At 37.7% G+C, this 25,800-nt stretch overlaps 5 protein-coding genes across 10 annotated transcripts; 2 read left to right on the plus strand and 3 right to left on the minus strand.

Annotated features, from left to right (window-relative positions):
- Positions 1–243: 243 nt before the first annotated feature.
- Positions 244–12,849, minus strand: Eif3i (eukaryotic translation initiation factor 3 subunit I). 2 transcript variants are annotated; one of them, XM_077408397.1, is made up of 5 exons: positions 12,630–12,849; positions 1,390–1,636; positions 1,027–1,307; positions 732–932; positions 244–551 (listed from the first exon to the last, which is right to left on the minus strand). In XM_077408397.1, the coding sequence occupies exons 2-5, from the start codon at positions 1,625–1,627 to the stop codon at positions 303–305; spliced, it is 969 nt and encodes a 322-aa protein (XP_077264523.1). In that variant the 5' UTR covers positions 1,628–1,636; positions 12,630–12,849; the 3' UTR covers positions 244–302. The 2 variants fall into 2 exon arrangements, with proteins under 2 accessions (XP_077264523.1, XP_077264522.1); XM_077408396.1 differs by lacking the exon at positions 12,630–12,849 and adding an exon at positions 2,392–2,544.
- Positions 2,688–4,885, minus strand: LOC143898730 (uncharacterized). Its single transcript, XM_077408401.1, has 5 exons — positions 4,796–4,885; positions 4,463–4,485; positions 4,237–4,341; positions 3,977–4,120; positions 2,688–3,834 (listed from the first exon to the last, which is right to left on the minus strand). The coding sequence occupies exons 3-5, from the start codon at positions 4,322–4,324 to the stop codon at positions 3,221–3,223; spliced, it is 846 nt and encodes a 281-aa protein (XP_077264527.1). The 5' UTR covers positions 4,325–4,341; positions 4,463–4,485; positions 4,796–4,885; the 3' UTR covers positions 2,688–3,220.
- Positions 4,989–12,293, plus strand: Gcn2 (eukaryotic translation initiation factor 2 alpha kinase Gcn2). Of its 2 annotated transcripts, XM_077408376.1 has the most exons (14): positions 4,989–5,410; positions 5,616–5,735; positions 5,829–5,998; positions 6,082–6,343; positions 6,422–6,973; positions 7,063–7,437; positions 7,529–8,068; positions 8,224–8,381; positions 8,784–9,229; positions 9,291–9,567; positions 9,655–10,171; positions 10,370–10,852; positions 10,973–11,871; positions 11,966–12,293. In XM_077408376.1, exons 2-14 carry the CDS (start codon positions 5,679–5,681, stop codon positions 12,090–12,092), a joined length of 4,863 nt encoding a protein of 1,620 aa, XP_077264502.1. In that variant the 5' UTR covers positions 4,989–5,410; positions 5,616–5,678; the 3' UTR covers positions 12,093–12,293. The 2 variants fall into 2 exon arrangements, with proteins under 2 accessions (XP_077264502.1, XP_077264503.1); XM_077408377.1 differs by having other exon boundaries at positions 4,989–5,735.
- Positions 12,850–13,030: 181 nt separating the features above from the next.
- On the plus strand, positions 13,031–16,677 carry LOC143898724 (aldo-keto reductase family 1 member A1). 3 transcript variants are annotated; one of them, XR_013257281.1, is made up of 8 exons: positions 13,031–13,316; positions 13,443–13,607; positions 13,733–13,936; positions 14,020–14,136; positions 14,242–14,636; positions 14,750–15,139; positions 15,373–15,533; positions 16,283–16,677. XR_013257281.1 is itself a non-coding variant. In XM_077408395.1 (6 exons), exons 1-6 carry the CDS (start codon positions 13,254–13,256, stop codon positions 14,793–14,795), a joined length of 990 nt encoding a protein of 329 aa, XP_077264521.1. In that variant the 5' UTR covers positions 13,031–13,253; the 3' UTR covers positions 14,796–15,341. The 3 variants fall into 3 exon arrangements, 1 of the variants encoding a protein (XP_077264521.1); XR_013257282.1 differs by having other exon boundaries at positions 16,304–16,677; XM_077408395.1 differs by lacking the exons at positions 15,373–15,533; positions 16,283–16,677 and having other exon boundaries at positions 14,750–15,341.
- LOC143898721 (DNA replication licensing factor mcm5) lies at positions 14,683–18,234 on the minus strand. Of its 2 annotated transcripts, none has more exons than XM_077408388.1 (8): positions 17,843–18,234; positions 17,511–17,766; positions 17,125–17,297; positions 16,721–17,055; positions 16,281–16,627; positions 15,726–16,159; positions 15,378–15,649; positions 14,683–15,155 (listed from the first exon to the last, which is right to left on the minus strand). In XM_077408388.1, the coding sequence occupies exons 1-8, from the start codon at positions 17,992–17,994 to the stop codon at positions 14,926–14,928; spliced, it is 2,199 nt and encodes a 732-aa protein (XP_077264514.1). In that variant the 5' UTR covers positions 17,995–18,234; the 3' UTR covers positions 14,683–14,925. The 2 variants fall into 2 exon arrangements, with proteins under 2 accessions (XP_077264514.1, XP_077264515.1); XM_077408389.1 differs by having other exon boundaries at positions 17,865–18,005.
- Between the last annotated feature and the right edge of the window lie 7,566 nt (positions 18,235–25,800).

Genomic DNA, 25,800 nt, shown 5'->3' on the forward strand with positions numbered 1-25,800 from the left:
CAGCCGCACGCGGGCAAACGCGCTTTCTCGCGAGCGTCTGGCTGCGCCGACTAAGTTTATAAATAATTCTATTAAATTATCGGCCAATCAATGCTCTAACAAAGAATCGAATTGGACATATACTAGTGGAGTCACACCCAACTCACTGAGAGTTGCAACTGGTATTTTTGGGGAGACATCACCACCACTACTACTTATACCCCAAAACTCATTTAGTTTGGAAAAATGATTACACACACAACATATGTTCTAACAAAATGATATATATATTATCATATACATACGTCCCTTGATTGATAAATTTAATACTCGAAATGAAAGTCGAAGTAAGACTGATCAAAATTATTAATACGAATGTATCCATCTTCTCCGCCCGTGGAATAACTACGACCATTAGGATGAAAAGCGAGAGAGTTAATGGGACCAAAGTGACCTTTCAAACGTGCAAATTCTTCTTCAAACACCAAATGGAAGAATCGTGAATCAAATTTGCCTTGTCGCGCGGATGTTGTAGTGACGTCCATGGCATCTTGACCACCACCAAGAACCACCTACAGAAAAATATTGTCTACTTAGCAAATATGGCATGTATTTTTTTTTTTTTTTACAAAAACTCAATGAAAATATATATTATAGTGTATAATAGTAAATATAGAAATTATACTGATACTCTATTATATCTTTTTCAAAGATTAAAATAATGTATTACTATTCTGAGGCATAAATCTTACATGATCAAAAATTGGTGATATAGTAGCCGAGTTTACGGGTCTTTCTGTCTTATAAGTCTTCAATAACACCAAAGACTCGCTATCAAAAAGTTTCGCCGTATGATCCTTGGATGCAGTTACGAACATGGTGCCATCTTTGTTGCATTGCATATCATTTATCTGAGATTTGTGACCTTTAACACTGGACAGCTTCTTTCCGGTCTGTAGATATTATAGACGATATTTATATATACTACTAATACTTACTCACCAACTCATACTTTTGAATTAATGTGATAACAATAAGGACACTTACCCTCACGTCCCAAGATTTAATTTCACCATCTTCGTGACCCGTGATAATGGTCTCGTCGAGGGCGCCCCATAATATGGCAGAAATTCTAGGACCATTGACCGAGATCCTAGAGATTGCATCCTCCTGGGATAACGTGGAGTCGACGTTTCGTACATCCATGATAAACATCTCGCACTGGTGACCCAAAGCCTTGTCGGTGGAGAATACCGCGAGGTTCGCCGAATAACTAAAGCCACATGCTCTTACAGAACTGTTCGTGGTCAATTGTCCTATTTCCTTGCCTGTGAACAACATTAAGCAAGGATACGGATCATATGTGGCGCACTAGCAAAATTTATTTACAATTCTGTCATATGTACAAACCAGTTTGACAGTCCCAGACTCTCAGAGTATTATCACCACTGCCGGATAAAAACCGTGTAGTATCCCAGTTGACATCGATGCACCATACGGACCCATTGTGCCCGTTGAAACTACCAAGACGTTCTCCATTCAGCGAATACCAAACGTTCGGTTGCTTATCTTTACTGGCGGAGAACACTAGATCTCCTTCTCTGTTATACTTTATTTTAGTGATGGCACGCTCGTGCCCGTGCAACATCAAGGGTTTCTGAAACAAACAATTCTCTTCATTAGCACTTACAAAGAAAATTTCCGTTAGGGTGATTATATAGGATGGCTAGATAATTTTTTGAAACAGTCGTTTCAAGCGAGACTCGGGTTCCTCCTCTTTTCCTACTACTCGACAATAACGTGGAAAAATTTTATGTAAAAAAAAAAAATTATTTCACAAAAATAAGAGATGAACGCAAGTTCCAAATTGCAAAATAAATCGCACCACGATTATTCCTTCAAAGAACGAAAATCCAAATAGCGCGCTCCGTGAATGCGTCCCAAAGAAGAGAGGAGTAGAGGGGGTTTTATCTGTTACATTCCTCGGATGAGGAAATAAGGTGCCTTGTACCCTAAGGTAATTAGCACAAGCAATGTAGACCCAGTCATTCATTCACACTACCACCGTGATACACTTAAAATACCTTAATCTCTTTGATCCTTTACGAATCTTAAGCCTTGCAGATTGTGAATCCTTTCCGATTCCCAATCGTGCAGACCATTAATCCATAAGGATCTTAATCGGAAAAAATATCTTAGCAGAGTATATATGGGACGAAGGCCGGGTCGGATTCGAACCACGGACCTTGGTGTTTCTAATCATTCGCGTAGGCACTGAGCCACGCGTCATCCCTCAGAGAGGAGTAGAGGCAAAAGTAGAGGTTAAATTGTCACATGGTCTATTAGTTCGCAACAGATCCTCAATACGAGGAAAAATAATAACGTAGGAATCAGCGCGTGAGAGAAACTAACCATCGCGTGGCGTTTTGATCTGCAATCGTATATCTTCTTAAGAAATTAGAATCCTTTCCAGTGCACGATCGACCACACTTCGCTCCTTCTTCTTAATTCTGAAAGAAAATGGCCGCGTTTGGGCGCGTTCAGCAGAACAAACCGCTTAGTAGCAATCGAACGTGATTGGCTTTTAGGCCCCGTACTACGTTTATGCGAGCGTTACTTCTGGGGTACGTTCCAAAACTCTACTCCGTCAACTCTAAAGAACCCAAGGTAGTGGGGAGAGAGTAAGCCCAGAGTAAGTTACTCTGGTTGAACGATTTGGAACGTGAAAAAGTAGTATTAGTAACGAATACAATGGAAGCTCAACGAACTCAACGAGCTGTTTTATTAAACATTGCATTAAATGAAATAATAATGAAAAATGTATTAAACCTAGATGCAAGTAGTAGTGAAAGTGAGAGTGAGATGGAGATATTATACATGATGCAATTTTCTCGATTAAGAGGAAAACGAAAAAAGGGTGTTCGCATAGAAGGTTATGTAAATGATGTAGTACCCAGATTTACAACACATCAATTTAAGGAACATTTTCGTATGACACCTAACTGTTTTCAATTATTGGAAAATAAATTTGGATTAATGTTGTCAAAACGTAGAACGGGAAGACCTTTCATATCACCGAGAGTGCAATTATTAGCCACTATATGGTTACTGGGGACACCTGATTCGTACAGGTAAGTATAAAATCTTGTATTTGTAAATGACAATTTTTATAAGATATTTAATAAGATACATTTGTTGGCTTAGATCTGTAGGACTTAAATTTAACTTGGCAAAGTCCTCGTTAACTATACTGTGTACGACGTGTTGTGCTGATTCTCTGTAAAATGTCAATCGATGTTATTAAATGGCCATCCATACATGACATTAATACTGTCACAGAGAAATTCAAAAAAATATCTCTGTGTCTTCTTTCCTTTATTTCTTTTTCATTTTTTTCCATATATTCTGTCAACACATGTAATTGTTTTTCTATTTTACTCTTCTTAGGAGGTGGAACTACTACGTTACTGTCTTCATCAGAGTTTTGCTCTTCATCAGTTGAAAGAGATAAAACCTTCTGTGAGAGATTTGATGCAATGGCCACAGGCTGCACACTATGAGATTTTCCATATATCTCTTCCATGTCATCATAGTACTTGCATTTTTTAAGTGATGCTCCGGACTTGGAATTGTGATCTTTTACTTTAATATAATTTTTTCTTAAATTTTTCCACTTATTTTCGATTTGTTTTATAGTATACGAGTAACCTTTTTCTTGTAAGCCATCGCCAATTTTTCTCCATACAATTTCATTTCTTATTTTGTCATTCTTAAATAAAGTAAGATGATCCTTGTATAGACAGAAAAGAAGCTTAATAGCTGAATTTTGCCATGTACCTGAATGTTCCATTGTAGCTATAACAAAAAATAAATATCAATAATAATAACTTATGTGTATGTGTATTGTATTATGTGTATATATAAAACTCTGTATGTGTGTGTGTGTGTGTATATGCGAGATATTTTAGTTTAATTAATATATTTATTAATTTTTTACCATTATTTGCATCACTCTCAGAAGTTGGAATATTTTCAATATTGGAATTATTTTCTATAGCAGATTCAGACTGGATATCCAATTGGGATGAATGGGATGAAGTATGCATATTATCACGTACATATTGTAATGCAAAATCATGATCTACAACAAGAAATACTTAATTACATTTTTAGTACATTTTTAGACAAAGACAAAAATAGTTCAATAATTAGTTAGTAAAATTAGTTTAATGAAATACTCTACTATACTTAACTTACCATTTCGTATTCTTTTATGCATCTCGGATGTTGTCGTAATGTTGTATATTACACCTTCGATTATGTACTGCTTTTCTGTGAGATCCATTTTGCCTATTTTATTTTCTGTAAACGATAATATAAATTTATAATATTATTTGTATATATGTGTGTATGATACTGATACTTCAACAATGTTTTAGGATTAAAAGTTAACCTTAACCTAACCTAACCTAATAAATCTTACTTTTTTTAAAATAACTCTCTATCCTAAAACAGACTAAAAAACCATTAAAAAAGAAATTAATATGCTTATTTATTGTATGTGATATATAAAATACTTTATCTAATATGTTTTTTAATATTATACTTCTTACTTACTTATCACAGCAACGACCAACGTTTTCGCGGTGTATAGAGACAATTGCGCTTATTATGTTCTAAGATCCCGCGTTTATATTTAAATTTAGTAGAGTTTACTCTCCTAACCCACCTCGGAAGCAGGGTTCATAGAGTTAACTCCAGGGTTACTTTACTCTCACTTTTGGAACGAATAGGCTCCGCCCATATAGTTACTTACTTCGCGTTTTGGAACGGCGTAGGGTTAACCCTGCTACTCAGAGTAGAGTTTTGGAACGTACCCCTGGGCTGCGTTCCAAAATTCACTCTAGTTAACTAAAATGCTATATGGTCTGTTTTCTGTCGCTGCACTGCTGAACTAGTGCAGCTTAGTACAGTAAGTTAGAGTGAAACAAAATATACCTGTCCCATTCTAACTTATTGCACCAGTGTGCACTAGTTCAGCAGTGCAGCAACAGAAAACAGACCTATAGTGTACGTCACGTAAACTATAGATTTTAGTTACCCAGAGTGAATTTTGGAACGCAACCCTGTAGTAGATTTTGTAGTAACTTGCGATAATTTACTCCGCGTAAACGAGTGATATATCGTAAGTTACTACAGAAGTAACGCTCGCGTAAACGTAGTAAAATTTGAGGAAAATAATAAAGTTGCGTTCTAAAACTCATCGAAAAAAAGTTGTTTCTGTTCTTCCACTTTCCACTTGTCTCCTCCGATGTTCTGCGACAAATCACAAAGGGCGGTTAGAGCGGGCTCCGGAGCTGTTGAATCTGATATTCCCGAGGCGAGCGTCGAGTATCGCGAATCGCGATGTAGTCTCGTATGGCGAGTCCAGGTGAACAGATTACCGGTTTTTTCCTCGCGACGTTCATCCACTCGTTCGAGATACGCATGTAGTTTACGTGTACACGTGTACATGTTTGTACATATCAGTCTCAAACAACGCTGAGACGCCGCGTTTTTATTGAATTTATCTTCGAGATACAACACTAAAATCGTACACGCGTGAAATTAAGCCCTAGCGATTTTCCTCCTTTCAGGTTACTCCGTTTCACTTTCAACTCGCTAATCTGTGTGCGATGGGCGAATAGCAGCGTGGCAAGATGTCTCAGGTTGAATCGTGTAAGGACCGACAGCAGAATGAATTGGAAGTTTTAAAGGTATTGCGACACGCTACATAGGCACGATCAAAAAGTTCACGGTTCCCTGTGTTATTACCTCTCTTAACAATCCTACTTTGTCGTTTATAATAGTCCATCTTTGGGGATGAATTGCGTGACTTGAGAAAGAATAAAAATAAGAAAAAATGGCAACCTTTAGATATCGTTATTACCTTGACGCCGCAGAAAGGCATGTCCGGACCAGCGGAGGTCTATGCGCAGATAGATTTGCACATTATATGCAGTGACAAATATCCTGATGAGTAAGTTTTACATTTTCTAATACATTCTTAGCATTTTTGTTTCATAATATCTACTGTATATGATTTATCATGATTTATTTTAGAGTACCGACTATTCAGCTACAAGACAGCAGAGGTTTGTCTCATCAGCAAGTTGCAGTTTTATCATCAGAGCTCGAAAACTTGGCACAAAAGTTGAAGGGGGAAGTTATGATTTTTGAGTTTTGTCAACATGTTCAGAAATACCTGCACAAGCATAATAAACCGGGTTACAGCAGTTTTTATGAGGAAATGGTATTGAGAAATCAGGAGAGGGAACAGTATGAGATGCAAGAGAAGCAAATGAAAGAGGATAAAGAAAGACAGGTTTGATTTAATACATTTGCACTATATATTTCGATTGCACATTACGTAGCTTAATTGTTATCATGGATATTTTGCTAGGTGCTGCAAGATGCCATACAAAAACGTCAGGAAGCCCTGAAGGCTGAGATGCGTAATCGGAAGGAAACGATTAAACTGACCACAGATTCTGACACTATCTTTCGATCTATACCGTCGTCTCCACACGAGCGAGGGACGAGTCGTTTCAGGCGTCGATGTGTCAGCACGTCGGAAAGTTCCGAAGGGTCATTGTGCGAGCATAGAGGTATTAAGTCCATCGAATTTGACAGTAATAAAGGCGAGAGACTAGTGCACCGGGGGAAATGCTTGGGGCACAGCACGAAGGGTTCTGTAGTGTACGCTGGCGTGGATACGATCACCGGAGAACTATTGGCTATCACGGAATGGACGTTGAAATGCGCGATAGCAAACGGTAGTTGTTCTACTCAAGAAACCATCGATATACAGCACGCCATGAAACAGATTGCCAGTTTGGAGCAAGAGCTAAATCACTTGTACAAACTGCATCATCCAAATCTTGTACATTACTTAAACATGAAATATTTGAAAAACAACAATAGCGTGGTGATTTACATGCTTCAAGAGTTTGTGGTATGTAAACACATATCTCTTTGGAATGTCAATACTTGATAAGATTGAGAATGGTTTTAGTTTATGATATCGGTTGTCTGTAAAAGTAGATTGGAACTACGTGCTCGTTCTTCCTGATGGAAAACATTCCAGTCGACGTCGACATGTTGAGACATTTGGCAACGGGTGTCATTGAGGCGTTGCGATATCTTCATGAGAATAATGTAGTGCATAAAGATTTACGCGACACCAGCATTTATATAGACCACACGGGTGTTGTAAGATTATCCGACTACTCTTTAGATAAGAGATTGTCAGATATGTATCATTCAAATTCCTTAGCAAAGACTGAACACGATTTTCCAACAATTCAAGGCCGAGGTGGTAAAAAGGCAGACATATATAGATATGGGATATTATTGCTTTCATTATTAAAAGGAACCATCATATCCGGGGAAGAAATCGATCTAACAACAATCCCACAGGTAGATGTTCTTTGTGTGTAGCATATATGTTCTTTTGTCCATAAAGCGCCAATGATAGACACGCCTATCTTAAGTTAAATAATTTTTTCAGCTTTACTTGAGGGACTTCATTTCAAAATGTCTCATCGACGATGAGAGAATGCGTTGGTCTGCGGAACAACTGCAACAACATGGTTTCATAAGAATATCGTTAGAACGAGGTTTATCGCCTTCTATACCGGATCACGATGAGAAAGAGAAGAATTTAGAGCCGGAAGAACCGGATATCGATATTCAGTTGCATTTGCCGTCGCTGGGTAGACAATCACGAATACAGAACGAATTTGAAGTCTTGAAATGGCTGGGAAAAGGGGCCTTCGGCGACGTTCTAAAAGTGAGAAATAAATTAGACGGCGGTATCTACGCTATCAAACGCATAGAATTAAATCCAAAGAAAAAACAGCTGAACAAGAAAATAACGCGCGAAGTAAAATTGCTCTCTAGAATGAATCACGAGAATGTAGTACGTTATTATAATTCGTGGATCGAGAGTGCCACCCTGGACGATTCAGTCAGGCATAGTCAGTTCACGCCGATTACCACATCTTCAGATAAAACGACCACCACGCAGGATAAAGCAGATATAGTTAATGTAAATATATTATTCATGATAACATTGCTCGCAACAGGAAGAGCTATAACAACATTCTATATTTTATAGTTGAACTAAATATATTAGAAATTTAATTGGAATTCCTAATTGTAATCAGACTTTTGTGCAGTATAAATACATGACGTGAATTTTAGCAACTGGAAAGTGATGAGATAGAAAAGTTTGCTCCACCGTTACGCGACGTTGAGTGGAATATATCATATGAATCTCGGGCGAATGTGGCCGATAGTGACGATGAGAACAGTGACGCCTCGACTGATTCTGATAGTGAGGAACACTGCGCGTTTCTATCGTAAGATAATTTTCTTTTTCTAAATATTGGACATCTTATTTAATTGCGTCGCAATATCTCCGCTTGTAGGGCACGTAGCGGAATATTATAAGAGAAACCCCCCCTCCCCCTAATTCGACCCCAAGCTATCGATCAAGCCTACTTAGAACTTGATCCGTTCACTCGTTATCGAGATCTCAACATCTCGAGTACTCGCAACCCGTCGCGTCGCGTAAAAGAGTCACGGTCGGTCTCGCTCCGCGTGTACTTGGCGCGAGACACTGCCGTGTCTCTTGATATTTTTATTCAACTTATTATTGTTATATAATGCGATTTCATATTTAATTCGCAAAAAGATGGAAGTATGTTATATGAAGAAAAACTTGATGTTAAAAAAGCTAATCTATATTTTCTCTTTCACAGAATGCGAACTTTACTGCGTATCGAGTCTTCCGATAGCATTGAATTTGAAAGAGATGATATATCACAAAAGTCCGCAGTAACATCGGACGTTTCGAACAACGACGTTAAAGATAAAGATGAAACCTCTAACGAAGATATAACGGTAAAAGAAATACAGTTTATGTATATACAAATGGAATTCTGTGAGAAAAGCACGTTAAGAACTGCCATAGATAATGGCTTGTACGAAGATGAAGAACGTTACTGGAGACTATTTCGAGAAATCGTAGAAGGTCTGGCGCATATTCATCAGCAGGGTATGATACATAGAGATTTGAAACCTGTAAACATCTTTCTCGACAGTAACGACCACGTCAAGATAGGAGATTTTGGATTGGCCACGACTAATATATTGTCATCGTTAGTTCCGACCATCGATACCGATAAAGAGTCACAATTTGAGAAAGGTACGAATACATAGTTATATGCCACGTACTAAATTATACCAGCTGTATCCTTTATATTTAGGTGGAAGTTTTGACATAGAAGAATTGGGATCTCTTACTGGTCAAGTTGGTACAGCTCTATATGTAGCTCCTGAACTTTCTGCGAAAACTGCCAAAGCAATTTACAATCAAAAAGTGGATATTTACAGCTTGGGAATCATCTTTTTCGAAATGACGTACAAACCGCTAACTACCGGAATGGAGCGTGTCAAGATTCTATTGAACTTGCGCTCGAAAGAAATCGTTTTCCCTCCCGATGTACCAAAAACAGATATGCCATCTCAAGTTCATATTATACGGTAAAAAAATAACAATTTTACATTTTACATGTTATATTATTCTGAGTTATCTGAAATATGAAGTAATGATGTTAAACTCCGTATTAGTTGGCTGCTGAATCACGATCCAAGTCAACGTCCTACTGCTCAGGAATTGCTCTCTTCCACACACTTGCCGCCGCCATTAGAAGAGCCGGAATTGCAAGAAGTGATGCGCCACACGTTATCCAATAGTCAAAGTAAAGCATACAGATATTTAGTGGCATCGTGCTTCACGCAAGAGGTTACACCAGCAGAAGATATTACTTATGACATGAATTTACCTGCTAGGGGAACGCCAAATGTTCTCTGCTCGAAAAAGCAGTTTTTGCAAGAGAGTGTAAAGCAAAAAATCGTTGAGATATTTCAAAAGCACGGCGGAATATACCTCGCGACCCCGTTGTTAATGCCTAAATCCGTTCAGCATTCTAACTTTACCGAATCTAGCGTGAAATTGATGACCCGTACTGGCAGTATAGTTTCTATACCTCATGATCTTCGCATTCCTTTCGCTCGATACGTTGTATGGAATAATATTTCGCACATTCGAAGATACGCTATTGAACGCGTATTCAGAGATAAAAAGGTATATATTGAGTGTCAAGATGACGCATTAAGTAATTTCTAAGTAAGATTCACATCTTTAGCTGGTTGAACGTAAAATTCACTCTGAGACAATTATCGAAAATATACATACATTATATCTGTGAATGAAAGTAACAAAACCAAATACCTTGTATATAATAATTGTAAATTAATATCTGTACATATTGAATTACCGTAGGCTCGAGGATTTCATCCAAGGGAATTGTACGAATGTGCTTTCGACATTATTAGTCCCGTAGATAATAATTTAATGACAGAGGCTGAATTGATTTTCATCATATGGGAGATTTTTGACGAGTTACCGCAGATCCGGGAACATAATTTCACTGTGCGCTTAAATCACACGTCGCTATTGGAAGCTGTGCTAATGTATTGCGGCGTGGAAAAGGACAAGTATCAGGACATATATTCCATACTGCAGGATGCCCGCGACGGAAAGTTAACTAAGTTCCAGGTCCAAACACACTTGATAAGCTTATGCCTTACCGATCAAGCTATGGAAACGCTTTTTAATTTGCTCGAAACGGAAAGCTCCGTTGCAAAAATCGCCAGTGTCCTAAGGACAATAACGAAGAGAAAAGGAGATGCCGCTGCTCTAGCCAAGGAAGGTTTGAAAGATATAGAGACTGTAATATCTAATGTAGAAGGTTTGGGTGTTAAGGTAATATTATAATACATATGTATACATATGTATATATTTATATAATTTGCGTAAGATGTTTATATATCCATAGATGTTTTATATCCATTCTTTTTTATTCTCTTTTTTATTTTGTTACAGTGGCCTATTACTGTCGTACCTTTATTAACATATAATGTACAACAATACAGTGGTGTGATATATCAAATAACTTGCGAGCTAAAGCATAGACGGAGACGAGGCGGTCAGGATATCATAGCCGCGGGTGGGCGATACGATAAAATGCTGGTATCATTTAGAAAAGTTCTAGAGCGCACCGGAATGGCCAGTAAGGAAACAAAACAATATGGTGCTGGTATTAGCATATCGTTGGATAAATTGGTGTCCGCTGTTGGCGAGGCATATGAGAATGGCGAAAGTAAATGGGGTATTGACGTGGCTATCTGCTGCGAGGGAAGTTTAGAGAGCGAAGGAAGAAGAGAAAAGGACATGATTAACGTATTACGAGAAATCTGGTCATTAGGATTGAAGATCACGATATTAGATCTGTGTACTATGGAAGAGATATTAGAATACTGCCAAGAAAATTCTATAAGTCATATAGTATTATTAAGAAATGGTACTTTAAGAGTGCAAACGTGGGAAAGAGACAGATTTCAAGAGAAGAAATGGAATACTATACAGGACATTGTTGAATACTTGCAACGACAGTCGGAAACCGCGTTGCCGATCTTGAATAGATCTGAAAGTAAAGTGAGCGCAAATAACGATATATCGGTAGCGCCCAGCAATCCGGTTAACACTAACATCAATTTCATTCTTTCTGAGCGAGACAAACTGTCCGGAAGTGGCAGGAGAAATTTTAAGATAAGCATATTAGCACAAATGTCGTCCTACTTACAAAGAATATCACATAAAGTTCCTGTAGAAATCTTCGCAGTCTTTCTGGAAATGTCTGTTATAAGAACAATAATCAGTTTTCTGGAAATCGACGAGGAAGAACAAGCGTTTCAAAAAAGCATTCAGATTGTGATAGATAAGTACGTATCACGAATTACATTTATTTAATGTATGAAAATAATGAATAAACTATACTAATGACAATAATGTTAATTATATCGTTTTTTTTTCTAGGCATCCGCGGCACAAGAAATATATCAAGCAAATATGCGAGGAAATGAAGGAATTACGAAATGAAAAGTCCAAACCTGTAGAAATACTTTACAGTCTGATAGACAGTAGACACATGACTTTGATATAAGTGATATTATCGAAGCCGAAGAATATATTTTCGTAACAACCATGTGGAATCAATAATGAGTGATTGGGATGTATGTTAATATAGATGATCAACGTACAAGATATTAGATACTTAAGCATTTTTTGTACTGTATTATATATTTTTAAATATCAACGTTTAATAATAATAATAATAATAATAAAAATGGAACCAAGACATAAACGCTCTAAAATAGATTTCAATACAAAACCAGTGTTAATTAAGCCTGTTTATTTTAACATTATACATGTTTTTTTTTTAAACTTTTATTGCAACATTAAAATATATTCAAAATATATACGTATTTCGTGTACGGCGTAATTGATTTCTCTAAATATATATGCTTTTGTTTATATAAAAAAAAAATAAATTCTAAGATTAAACTCATGACACAAGAGTAGTTCTTTCTACTCAAAATTTTACCCGCTTGATTTGTAAAGTGCTTGAATGCAATTACATACCGCAATATTGCAGCTTGTGTTATGTTTTACAACTGTTACATTTATACATACAACATACCTTTTTATCTTCACATTTTCAACGTTTAATTTCACAGTGTCGTTTGTTTTAGTTTGTTTCGTAGGATGTCAATCAGCCAATCTTGAGGAAATAAATCTTGAAAGTTGAACGATATTTACGATTTACGACGTGAACAATAGGAGACGTGTTCACGTAAGCTGTAGGTCTGAATTATTCAGTTACTGGTTACAAAATATAGTACAGAAGCCAATTGCATTTTTTATATAAAAATTTCAGATGTTACTCATCGTGACAACGCCCTTTTAATTTCATTTCTCCTTGAAATAGCACACGTTCTCGTTAAAATCAATTATCCGCGGCGCAACCCTCCTTCTCGAATCAATACGACTTTGAAACGATATATATGACTGCGATTACGATGCGCGGCGACGTTAGAGGCTCGCGTGTTTGTTAGTGTGCAGCTATTCTAACTTTAGAAACGGCCTCTCCAAGTGTATCGCCACCACCACATTAATCTCGTACTCGAAACCTGACCTGAAATTAATACGATACTGCGAACTTAAACGTAGACCTACTTACTTCCAAATAGCAATGCTGCTTTAACACATTTAATGTGACAGCTGTGCTACATTAGTTGTAATGCAATATTGATGAGAATCTAACATGCATTCTGTACGATTGCTGTCAGGATATGATATGCCCACAGTGGGACTGGGAACGTGGCAGGTGATAAAATAATATTAGATTGCTCTGCGATAATAATATATCTCATCGATCGCACATTTTTTATGTCATGATTATCAATTGTATATGTATGAAATAATCTGGTAAGGGGTGTAAAACTGTTTCCAGGCTAAACCAGATGAGATTGAAACTGTCGTGAGCACTGCCTTAGAGTATGGTTACAGGCATATTGATACAGCAGCAAATTATAATAACGAGGATGCAATCGGCAGAGCTTTGAAAAAATGGTTTGAGAAAGGTGGTACTAGAGAAGAAGTTTTTATCACGACAAAGGTAGTGTACTGTACGAATTCAATACAGCGACTAATTACTGTCGCAATTTACTACTTAATGATTACAAGTGTTATATAATTGCTGTATCAAACAACTGTATTTAAAGAATCTTTTAATGCTTTTAGTTACCCCATTTTGGCAATCGACCATCCGACGTAGAAAAGTTCATTAAATTGTCGTTGGAGAAGCTTGGATTGGATTACTTAGATATGTACCTTGTCCACATGCCCTTCGCATTTAAATTAGATGAAAATACGTGCACGGCAGCGACGAATGAAGATGGAAATTACATACTCGACTTTAATACAGATCCTGTCTTGGTGTGGAAAGTATGGAATCACATTAGAGAATCATATATAACACATTACTATAATATAAAAGAGATCTCTGAGGGATCAGGATTATTTTGTAGGAGATGGAGAAACAAGTTAAATCGGGACGTACCAGATCTATAGGTTTAAGCAACTTCAACGAAGAACAGATTTCGACCATTTGGAAAAATGCACAAATTAAGCCAAGTAATCTGCAGGTAAATTATTCATTAATTGCTATGTAAATTTATCTGTTAGATAAATAATTATACAATTTAATCCTCGTCGATAATATAAACGAGATAACGTTTAAAATTTTTTAGGTGGAGTTGCATGCTTATATGCAGCAGATACCAATTCGAGAATTGTGCAAGAAGCACAATATTGTTGTAACGGGTTATAGTCCATTGGGCTCTCCAGCTGCAAAGACGCACTTTCAAACGAAATATAATTACACTTCAGACGCATTTCCCGACTTGTTAAATCATCCGATTATTCAAAATATTGCTGGGGAGCATAAAAAGACAGCAGCCCAAGTTTTATTGCGTCATTTACTACAACTAGGTGTTGTAATTATCCCTAAGAGTTCGTCTCCCGAAAGAATCAAGTCGAATATCGATTTATTCGATTTTGCCTTAACAGAGGAAAATATGAAAGTCTTAAATACCTTAGATAAAGGTGCTAATGGAAGAATTTTTAATTTCTTATTTTTTAAAGGGTAAGTTAGAGAATAGATACTATTTCGCTATAAATGTATTCAGAACTTTAATTTATAAAAATAATATATTTCATGTAAAATTTACTTACATATGATTATTATATCTATTTCAGAATTCAAAATCACCCACATTATCCATTTAAAAAGGAACTTCCATAATCGTAAATTAACGCGCAAGTCATTAGTTTGTATCAAAATAGTTGAGAAAGAATTACAATTAGCATACCAAACGAGCATGATACGTTATACGTATTATGTAATTATACATCGGCGAAATTTCTGTTGTTCTTCAATGCAGCCTATACAACATTTTCCGTTGCAAACGATGCTGAAGTTCACCGCGGCGTATCATTGTATGTATAACTTTGTGAATAGCACGTTCTGGAAATAACTGCTTAAGAAAATCTTTCACTATATTTTGCTCAGATACTTGATGTCCAATAGGAAATCTATTCTTCAATTGCTTTTCAATGCGAGATAACATCTCATGATCCTCTTCTGAGGTAAATCCTTCTGCCCCTGATAATAAATTATGTTACAGTTCTTTGTATGTGCAAAGTATTTTCTTTGGCTGTGTATGTCAAATATAATGTACCACTTGAAATATATAAAATATTACAATGTATATCTTTAATGTAATTTTTATATTTTATGTGACTAAGTATACGCGATCCAAAGAAGATTAAACGATATTTGTTTAGCAATTTTAGTGTTTTATATATTTATTAATTTGCAGTGTACCTGCTAACGACCCAGACATTGCAGCTTCTAATGTAGACACTTGAAAGAGCCTTAAAGCTTCGTTAACGTGGAGTTCAGTAGCGAAGGGTTGTAATTGCATTTTGGTTAAAGCTTCGGAGATTCGTATAACCGCTTCAAGCTGCCGGACTGTTATAGGTATCGATGATCTTTTTTCAGAATCTTTCTCATGTTCTCTTGTACCAGCTCGCATCATTACGTAACGATTTTTTAATTTCTCCCCTGCTTCTGCACTGAGTCTAGGGCCGCAACGCCTATGATATGGAAAAAAACACATGTTGGATTTTATGAGATGTATACGTTATGTGCAATAAGATACAGCAAACTTACGTTCTACAATAGTTAATATATTTTCTGAGAATGTGCACAGGAATTTCTCCCTCTACCGATTGTTCTGTGATCTGACCAGCATTACAGTGAATATTCATAATGTGTTTAGCTAGAGTTATATCCCTGTTGTGTTCATGCTCATCTTTAACAATAAATATCATATCGAAACGTGACAAGATTGTCGGCATAAAATCTATATTCTCTTCGCCCTTTATATCGTCCCAGCGGCCGAAGACCGAATTCGCCGCCGCTAAAACGGAACATCGTGTATTCAGAGTTGTCGTTATTCCCGCCTTCGCTATAGAGATTGTTTGTTGCTCCATAGCTTCGTGTATCGCCACTCGATCATCCTCCTTCATTTTGTCGAATTCGTCTATGCAAACAACTCCACCATCCGCGAGAACCATTGCTCCACCTTCCATGACGAAATTCCTCTAAAATATGTATCGTGTATATATATATATTTTTTTTTAAATTAAGATAAATTTACTTATTTAAATTAATTACAAAAATTTTTTATAACAGAAATTATTTCTTAACGAGAATGTGACTTACAGTTGCTGGATCTCTCGATACAGACGCTGTCAAACCAGCTGCGGAACTACCTTTTCCTGATGTATAAACGGCTATGGGAGCGACTCTCTCTACAAATTTCAACAACTGCGACTTAGCGGTACCCGGATCACCCAGCATTAAAATATTAATGTCGCCTCTCCTGCATAAACCATCCGGCATTAGTTTTCTCGATCCACCAAATAGTAAACACGCGATAGCTTTCTTGATGTCTATTGCACCAAAAATACTGGGAGCTATGCTCTTCGCAATTCTCTCGTACAGATTAGGATCTGCCGCTAAACGAATGAAAAGATCTTCTTCTTCGGATGTAACGGGTGGCTGAGTTCCTACATAGGAAACACAGAAAAGAGAAATAAATGAACAAATCACTGATTGATACTTTTCAGCAACATTTCGTTTTTGTATTAATGTGCCAGTACCTATGTTGGTATTTTCTCCATCCACAGAGATACCAAGAACCCGAATATATGGAGCTCGAACGCCTACTAACGCCTTCTCCCTGCCTGCACCCTTACCACCGGTCTTAGACACCTTTTTAATAGAATATATCCCGAGAATCAGAACTCTATTGCCAGGCACAACTCTGTCACATAAATACCGATCACAATATATCTGCAAATGTCTGGGCATTTCGCCCTGTGGTATGTGATCTGGCAATTCCTGAAGCTTCAACACTTGAAAGTCTACGCAGTGACATTTATCCGGCATTATAAAAAAAGGATCCAGAGGACATTTTGGACGACCAGCTTGCTCCCTAATAACAACAATTATTTGAGCGACACCTTACAATTTAACAATTAAGTATTTATGAAAAGAGGCTTACGTAGAACATTTTCTGGGTAGCGTATATCCCTCCAGACCCGGCTTGATAGGAATATTTACTTGAGTGACTTTGCAAGAACGACACTGTATCGCAATCTTTGTTGCCTTTGATCTAATGCCAGATGCGGATACAATTATACCAGGAATCTTGACGAGCTTGGAAACAATATCTGGCTGCAAGTGAAACAATTATAAGAACTCATATATCTAAACATTTTGTATTTTTGCTTGGTCTAACAAGTTTAGAGGACAATTTTACATGACAAATAAATGCTGATTACATAAAGAATTTGACATCCTGTAAATGTATGATAGTGTAACTTTATGCGTGTGTAAACTTGTGAACTGTGAACTCATTTTTACGCATCGTGAGAATTGTGGTATCACCTTCATTCCCCTCAGCGAGCTCGGATGAGCGTCTGAACACAGCAACACCTGAATATCTTCCATTTTCTCCTCACCCTCAGGTCGTGGTGCCGTAAGCTCATCTGCGACATCCTTCGCAGCCTCCTCCAGAACGGATAAGTATTCTGTCGGGAGCTTTTGAATCTTTTCTGCGAGCGACTCGTCGAAAGCTGCTAAATCCTCGAGATTGATCTCTAGCCAATATTGGCCGAGATTGTAATTGCGCTTTAAAGTATCTCTGAAGAAATTAAAAACGATACTGAATTATCGGACATAATCACGGCTATGCAAAGTAAATCGATGTTTCTTATTACCGGTATTTATAGTTGAAGTTACCCTCGTGAAATTGTCGGATGAATTCCTTGAATTTCTTCTTCGAGTGTTGGAGATTCACGCGATTTTCGTGATCCTCGTCTACCGCGAAGTTGTCAGAGAAGAACACGCCCGGATCGTCAAAGCCCTCCATCTCGCGCGAGCAAACCGGCTACTTTTGTTTAAAAGACCAAATAAAGGTAATTGGTAAATCAACTATCAACCAGCACGTCACGCCGTCGCCGCTAAAATCCTCTTCTTCTTCTAATTATTGGCGCAGCTGTTTCCTTTCCGGTCAGCAACGGCCAAAATGCCGCTAAAATCCGTTTCGGCGGGAAACGGGAAACTTTAGACCATTTAGACTAGACCATAGCAGAGAGAAACCTGAGAGAAGCCATCCGCATCCCGGCATTTTTCGTCAATTTTTCTGTGTCGCATTTTCCGACGCGCCGCCTGAGAAAGTGCGCATCAACTACGTCGTTTCGCTCGGTAACCGCACTGCGGTTTCCGCACATGGTTTGCGTCCGTACTTATGGTTCGTGTCCGAACTAGCCAGTTAGAGGGGATATGCTGCGGCCAGTGCGGCCGCGGCGGTCGCGCTCGGCCGGCCCCGGCGCTCGCCGCTCGGCAAGCTTCGAGCGAGGAGAGAAGGACAGACATACGATTTACGATTTATGGAGGATTCACATTGCGTCCGATCACGTCCGATGTTCGACGTACGACGATCCGACATCCAATAATGGAGGATTCACATTGCGTCTGATGTTCGACGTACGACGATCCGACATCCAATAACAGAGGCTGCGGTCCACTTGACGCTAGAAATGTTTTGGAGCGTTCTTCTTCTCCTTCTTTCTTCATTGAAAGAAAAGAGAAGAGGAATGCTTCGAAGCGTTTGTAGCGTTAAATGGGCCGCAGCCAGAATTTATTATTAGAGACAAAAATTTCCTATTGGATGTCGGATCGTCGTACGTCGAACATCGGACGCGGTGTGAATCCTCCATAACAGAATTTATTATTAGAGACAAAAATTTCCTATTGGATGTCGGATCGTCGTACGTCGAACATCGGACGCAGTGTGAATCCTCCATTACTGTCTCGATTGTCTCCGTCTATGACGTAGCTGCTTCGCCGGCTATGCGACGTTGCCACGCATTTCGGGTATCGCGTACGGTGTCTCGCCGAGTGCCGAATCTCGAGTTGGCAAAACGACGAGATGCGCTACGTTACATTTATAAATATTTATAAATTATATCTATATATATATAAAGGAAGATGTCCTGACTGACTCACTCACTCACTCATCAACGCCCAGCCCAAACCCCTGAACCGAATTTTTACCAAAAGTATATGAAATAGGGGTAGAATTTTCCGGGGAGTGCCACTATGTGTATAGTTTTTTGTTACCGATTTTCTGTAAACCGGTTTTTCTAATTTTTTTAATTTTTCGAGAAATAATTCACCGAATTTCAAAGAATTGTAGATCAAACAGGGGTAGAATTTTCCGGGGAGTGCTATAAAGTGTATAATTTTTCGTTACCGATCTTTTTGGGAACCGGTATTCAACATTTTTTCATTTTTTTGGGAAATAATTGACCGAATTTCAAAGAAATATATATGAAACAGGAGTAGAATTTCCCGGGGAGTGTCATAATGTGTATAGTTTTTTGTTACCGATTTTCTGGAAACCGGTTTTTTTAATTTTTTTTAATTTTTGGAAAATAATTGACCGAATCTCAAAGAATTGTATATGAAACGGGGGTAGAATTTTCCGGGGAATGTTATAAAGTGTATAATTTTTCGTTACCGATTTTTTGGAAGCCGGTATCAGAATTGTTTCAAATTTTTCGGGAATTAATTGACCGAATCGCAAAAAATTATATATGAAGTAGGGGTAGAATTTCCCGGGAAGTGCTATAAACTGTACAGTTTTTCGTTACCGATCTTTTTGGGAATCGGTATCTTTTTGGAAATTGGTTTTGAAAGTATTGTATATGAAGTAGGGGTAGAATTTTTCGGGGAGTGTTATAGAATGTATAATTTTTTGTTACCGATCTTTTTGGAAATCGGTATCCGAAAGTAGTATTGACTGTAAAATTTAATAACGTCAAAAGTGGCACTAAATAAGTTTTCACTAAATAATTAATTGCTCGCGACAGTCACGAATTGAAGTGACTGATTTATCAGTTTTGACATATAATATGTGAAAGCAGCAACTTCATAACATAACACAGACAAATGACATAGACACTACGTGGCGCATCGTCGTATATTTTCGCGTTATTAAGATTCAACATTGACCTCTATATCTAGGGCAGCGACATTATCCTTTGGTTTACCCTTGAAACTTGGTGACATTTATGAGTATATGTTCGGCTCAGAAATTCGAGTTTAGAAGTTCGAGCCGAACATATACTCATAAATGTCACCAAGTTTCAAGTTAATCGGCCTCTCACATTCTATATAGATAAGTTGATAATTTCACTCAGTATATGTCAGTTGTTAGTAAATGTCAAAAGAAATATATGGAAAAAGAAATATATGGAAATGGAAAGTAAAATCTAAAGAAAATGGATATTGAGGAAGGAAAATAAGGGTAAAAAAATTAAAAAAAAAAATATATATATAAATGAATGTATGTATGTATGTATGTTTTTTATGCACTCTTAAACTATTCGACTGGTTTTGAAAGTATTGTATATGAAGTAGGGGTAGAATTTTCCGGGGAGTGTTATAAAGTGTATCGTTTCTTATTACCGATCTTTTTGGAAATCGGTATCCGAAATTTCCCCAATTTTTCGGAAAATAATTGATTGAATTTTAAAGAATTGTATATGAATCAAGGGTAGAATTTTCCGGGGAGTGCTATAGAGTGTATAGTTTTTCGTTACCGATCTTCTTGGGAACCGGTATCCGAAATTTTTCCAATTTTTCGGGAAATAATTGACCAAATTTTAAAGAATTGTTCACATTATAAAGAAAATTTAATTGTTTTTCTCCTTCAAATCCTTCAAATTTTAAATGTGTATAATTTTTTGTTATCAATTTTTTGGAAACCGGTTTTTCTAATTCTTTCAATGTTTCGGGAAATAATTGACCGAATCTCGAAGAATTGTATATGAAGTGAGGGTAGAATTTTTCGGGGATTGCCATGATGTGTATAATTTTTCGTTACCAATCTTTTTGGAAATAGGTATCAGAAATTTTTCCAATTTTTTGGGAATTAATTGACCAAATCGCAAAAAATTATATATGAAGTAGGGGTAGAATTTTACGGGGAGCGCCATGATGTGTATAGTTTTTGTTACCGATTTTTTTGGAAACCAGTTTTTTTAATTTTTTCAAATTTTCGGGAAATAATTGATGATTGAATCTCAAAGAATTATACATGAAATAGGGACAAAATTTCCCGGGAAGTGCTATAAAGTGTACTATTTTTTGTTACCAATCTTTTTGGAATTCGGTTCCAAATGACCAAATCTCAAAGAGTTGTATATAAAAACAGGGAGGGAAAGAAAGAGGGGGGGAGAGAGAGAAAGAGAGAGAGGGAGGGAAAGGGAGAGAGGAGTAAAGGGATAGAGGGAGAGAGGAAGAGAGAGAAAAAGGGAGAGAAAGAGAAAGAGAGAAAAAAGGGGAGGGGGAAAGAGAAAGAGAGAGAGAGAGAGAGAGAAAGAGAGAGAGAGGGAGAGAGAGATTATTTGCGTGTTTTTCTACATATATCCTCCGGGGCGAAGCCCAAACCTCTAAACCTAGAAACATGAAATTCGAGGAGTATTTTGTTTCCATAACGTAAGCACTCACTAAGAAGGGATTTTTATAGAAATATAATTAAATAAATAAAATAAGTATATATATATATATATAAATTGTAAATAAAACAAAATAAATATTTATTAATATAAAAATTATTTGTTAACTTAATACTATATTTTTATTAATTAAGAAAGGAAAGGATTTTTAGGAGTCAGAGGAACAGCTACGCATAAATAAAATATATTATCTATATGTAGGTATATTAATATTGCCTCAAAAAATAATTGTTGCACTACATTGAAAAATCTTTACATTGTGTCAATTAGAAAAGAATGTATAATAACAATTTTATAAGATTAAAAAATTTTATTTAAATTTAACAAGGGAATACAAGATATTTAAATACAAAGTTATTTACATGTGTATTTTTTAATGGCCACAAAGAATTACAGAAGTAACAGTACAAAATAAAAATATTTTATTAAAATATATAAATTTTTCTTGTAAAAAAACTTGGCGCTGCTAGACCTTTTAAATAAATAAGGACAACAATAAATAAAAATAATTCAGAGAAGAATACAATGGGAGTAATATTAAATGATTATCAGCGTGGATGTGGGAGTGAGTGATATAGGTGTGCGTGACTACGCGGACGGCGGATAATGCGGCTTATAATTAAGTATAGAATAAGTTTATTTATTTATTTAAAATTTCGAGGTCTAGCAGCGCCAAGTTTTTTTACAAGAAAGATTTATGTATTTTAATAAAATATTTTTATTTTGTACTGTTACTTCTGTAATTCTTTGTGGCCATTAAAAAATACACATGTAAATAACTTTGTATTTAAATATCTTGTATTCCCTTGTTAAATTTAAATAAAATTTTTTAATCTTATAAAATTGTTATTATACATTCTTTTCTAATTGACACAATGTAAAGATTTTTCAATGTAGTGCAACAATTATTTTTGAGGCAATATACATGTTCTCTCTGTAATTGGCGCTCTAACTTAAAGAGATATCATTTCTTTTTTGTAATTGTAATAGATCACTTGAAGCGCGACTCTTCTTTTTGATAAGGTGACATAATATTGTGACGTGTATCACTTGGGTTATAATTTTTCGGAAATAAAGATACTACTGCTTAGATTTTTTCGAGATTTTTCGAGATATAAAGATCTACCACTTGTTACTTAGGTTTTTTCGAGGTATAATACTACCACATTCTTTTTTTTTTTAGGTAACAACATATACACTACTATACGTGTACTTGGCGCCTTTTTTTTACCTTTTTTTAAAAAAGGTAATTTTGTGCGGATATCACGCCTTTTTGTAGTATATTACGCATTTTATAAACAGTATGTACAGGATAAAGCTATTTGGAGGTATAATACTACCACTTTGTTTTTTTCGAGGTAACAACATAACAGGGTAACAACATAATAATACATATACACTATGTGGACCTTGTCATCGGCAACCTGGGACACCTAGACATCAAATTCAACGTACGATTACACCTGGACACCGGAAACTATGAAGCGCACTATCTGGATCCCGTCATCGGCAACCTGGGATACGTGGACATCGAATTCAAAATATTAATACACGTAGACACCGAAAACTACGGAGCGCACTATGTGGACCTTGTCATCGGCAACCTGGGATACGTGAACATCGAATTCAGGGTATTAATACACGTAGACACCGAAAACTACGGAGCGCACTGTGTGGACCTCGTCATCGGCAACCTGGGACACGTAGACATCGCATTCAACGTATTATTACACCTGGACACCGAAAACTACGAAGCGCACTATGTGGACCTCGTCATCGGCAACCTGGGACACGTGGACATCGAATTCAAGGTATTAATACACGTAGACACCAAAAACTACGGAGCGCACTGTGTGGACCTCGTCATCGGCAACCTGGGACACGTAGACATCGCATTCAACGTATTATTACACCTGGACACCGAAAACTATGAAGCGCACTATGTGGACCTCGTCATCGGCAACCTGGGACACGTGGACATCGAATTCAAGGTATTAATACACGTAGACACCGAAAACTACGGAGCGCACTGTGTGGACCTCGTCATCGGCAACCTGGGACACGTAGACATCGCATTCAACGTATTATTACACCTGGACACCGAAAACTATGAAGCGCACTATGTGGACTTCGTCATCGGCAACCTGGGACACGTGGACATCGAATTCAAGGTATTAATACACGTAGACACCGAAAACTACGGAGCGCACTATGTGGACCTCGTCATCGGCAACCTGGGACACCTAGACATCGAATTCAACGTACGATTACACCTGGACACCGAAAACTATGAAGCGCATTATCTGGATCCCGTCATCGGCAACCTGGGACACGTGGACATCGAATTCAAAATATTAATACACGTAGACACCGAAAACTACGGAGCGCATTATGTGGACCTTGTCATCGGCAACCTGGGATACGTGAACATCGAATTCAGGGTATTAACACACGTAGACACCGAAAACTACGGAGCGCATTGTGTGGACCTCGTCATCGGCAACCTGGGACACGTAGACATCGAATTCAACGTACGATTACACCTGGACACCGGAAACTATGAAGCGCATTATCTGGATCCCGTCATCGGCAACCTGGGATACGTGGACATCGAATTCAAAATATTAATACACGTAGACACCGAAAACTACGGAGCGCACTATGTGGACCTTGTCATCGGCAACCCTGGGATACGTGAACATCGAATTCAGGGTATTAATACACGTAGACACCGAAAACTACGGAGCGCACTGTGTGGACCTCGTCATCGGCAACCTGGGACACGTAGGCATCGCATTCAACGTATTATTACACCTGGACACCGAAAACTACGAAGCGCACTATGTGGATCTCGTCATCGGCAACCTGGGACACGTGGACATCGAATTCAAGGTATTAATACACGTAGACACCGAAAACTACGGAGCGCACTGTGTGGACCTCGTCATCGGCAACCTGGGACACGTAGACATCGCATTCAACGTATTATTACACCTGGACACCGAAAACTATGAAGCGCACTATGTGGACCTCGTCATCGGCAACCTGGGACACGTGGACATCGAATTCAAGGTATTAATACACGTAGACACCGAAAACTACGGAGCGCACTGTGTGGACCTCGTCATCGGCAACCTGGGACACGTAGACATCGCATTCAACGTATTATTACACCTGGACACCGAAAACTATGAAGCGCACTATCTGGACCTCGTCATCGGCAACCTGGGATACATAGACATCAAATTCAAGCTTGATTCATAAGAATCGACTTAAAAATTCCCTAGCGGCACTTTCTGCCAAGCGTAGAGAACCTTCTTTTCCGTTGACTCAATATTTATTATATATATACCTAATTTACCTAAATAGAAATCTTCCTCTGACCGATAAGTCTATCGACCTAATTTCGAAATACGCGCGCGATATCGAAACTGGCGATACCTGCGCCGCCAGCGTCGAAAAAGTGAAAGTGACGTTTCTCTGATAGATCGCGGCGTTAGGAGGAGGAGGAGTATCTTAAAAATAAATTTTCACATTTGGACTTTGCGTCGCAATATCTCCGCTCGTAAGGCACGTAGCGGAATATTATGAGAGAAACCCCCCCCTAATTGGACCCCAAGCTATCGATCAAGCCTACTTAGAACTTGATCCGTTCACTCGTTATCGAGATCTCAACATCTCGGGTACTCGCAACCCGTCGCGTCGCGTAAAAGAGTCACGGTCGGTCTCGCTCCGCGTGTACTTGGCGCGAGACACTACCGTGTCTCTTGATTGTTATTTTATTTCAAAGTAAATTAAAAAAAGTACGTATGATATAAAAGTTATTTCTCATAATAATGAATTTTAATTCCCGTGATTTTTTTCTCTTCTCCAGCTTCGCCTCTGCCTCTGCCTCTTCCTCTACCTCCACCTCTGCCACTGCCTCTGCCTCTGCCTCTGCCTCTGCCTCTGCCTCTGTCTCGCATCGCGTTATATACCGCCCGCACCAACGAGCTTAACGTTTCAGGCTGTAACAAAAAATAAATATTTTAAGTGAAATGACATTTTCGTATATACAAGGTGTTCGAAATAAAAGTAACCACCTGAATAAGGGCGGTAGATTGGGTCAAACTGAAAAGAAAAGTCTCGTACCATTTTGCAAAATTCGTAAT

This window comes from Temnothorax americanus, unplaced genomic scaffold, assembly GCF_048541705.1.
Source record: "Temnothorax americanus isolate GAGA-0224 unplaced genomic scaffold, ASM4854170v1 Scaffold24, whole genome shotgun sequence".
In the NCBI taxonomy this organism is placed as follows: domain Eukaryota; kingdom Metazoa; phylum Arthropoda; class Insecta; order Hymenoptera; family Formicidae; genus Temnothorax; species Temnothorax americanus.

Excerpts from the sequence above, each read along its gene's own strand:
- Eif3i (XM_077408396.1), bottom strand. Across the intron at positions 933-1,026 it reads TTAAATCTTGGGACGTGAGG|ACCGGAAAGAAGCTGTCCAG; the intron begins GTAAGTGTCCTT and ends TAATATCTACAG. Across the intron at positions 552-731 it reads TATCACCAATTTTTGATCAT|GTGGTTCTTGGTGGTGGTCA; the intron begins GTAAGATTTATG and ends ATTTTTCTGTAG.
- LOC143898730 (XM_077408401.1), bottom strand. The coding sequence starts at position 4,324 with ATGGATCTCACAGAAAAGCAGTACATAATCGAAGGTGTAATATACAAC. Across the intron at positions 4,121-4,236 it reads GCATAAAAGAATACGAAATG|ATCATGATTTTGCATTACAA; the intron begins GTAAGTTAAGTA and ends TTCTTGTTGTAG. Across the intron at positions 3,835-3,976 it reads TGAGAGTGATGCAAATAATG|CTACAATGGAACATTCAGGT; the intron begins GTAAAAAATTAA and ends TTTTTGTTATAG.
- Gcn2 (XM_077408377.1), top strand. The coding sequence starts at position 5,679 with ATGTCTCAGGTTGAATCGTGTAAGGACCGACAGCAGAATGAATTGGAA. Across the intron at positions 8,069-8,223 it reads ATAAAGCAGATATAGTTAAT|CAACTGGAAAGTGATGAGAT; the intron begins GTAAATATATTA and ends CGTGAATTTTAG. Across the intron at positions 11,872-11,965 it reads ATTCAGATTGTGATAGATAA|GCATCCGCGGCACAAGAAAT; the intron begins GTACGTATCACG and ends TTTTTTTTCTAG.
- LOC143898724 (XM_077408395.1), top strand. The coding sequence starts at position 13,254 with ATGCATTCTGTACGATTGCTGTCAGGATATGATATGCCCACAGTGGGA. Across the intron at positions 13,937-14,019 it reads ATCCTGTCTTGGTGTGGAAA|GAGATGGAGAAACAAGTTAA; the intron begins GTATGGAATCAC and ends ATTATTTTGTAG. Across the intron at positions 14,137-14,241 it reads TTAAGCCAAGTAATCTGCAG|GTGGAGTTGCATGCTTATAT; the intron begins GTAAATTATTCA and ends AAAATTTTTTAG.
- LOC143898721 (XM_077408388.1), bottom strand. The coding sequence starts at position 17,994 with ATGGAGGGCTTTGACGATCCGGGCGTGTTCTTCTCTGACAACTTCGCG. Across the intron at positions 17,767-17,842 it reads AACTTCAACTATAAATACCG|AGATACTTTAAAGCGCAATT; the intron begins GTAATAAGAAAC and ends TAATTTCTTCAG. Across the intron at positions 15,156-15,377 it reads AATGTCTGGGTCGTTAGCAG|GGGCAGAAGGATTTACCTCA; the intron begins GTACACTGCAAA and ends ATTTATTATCAG.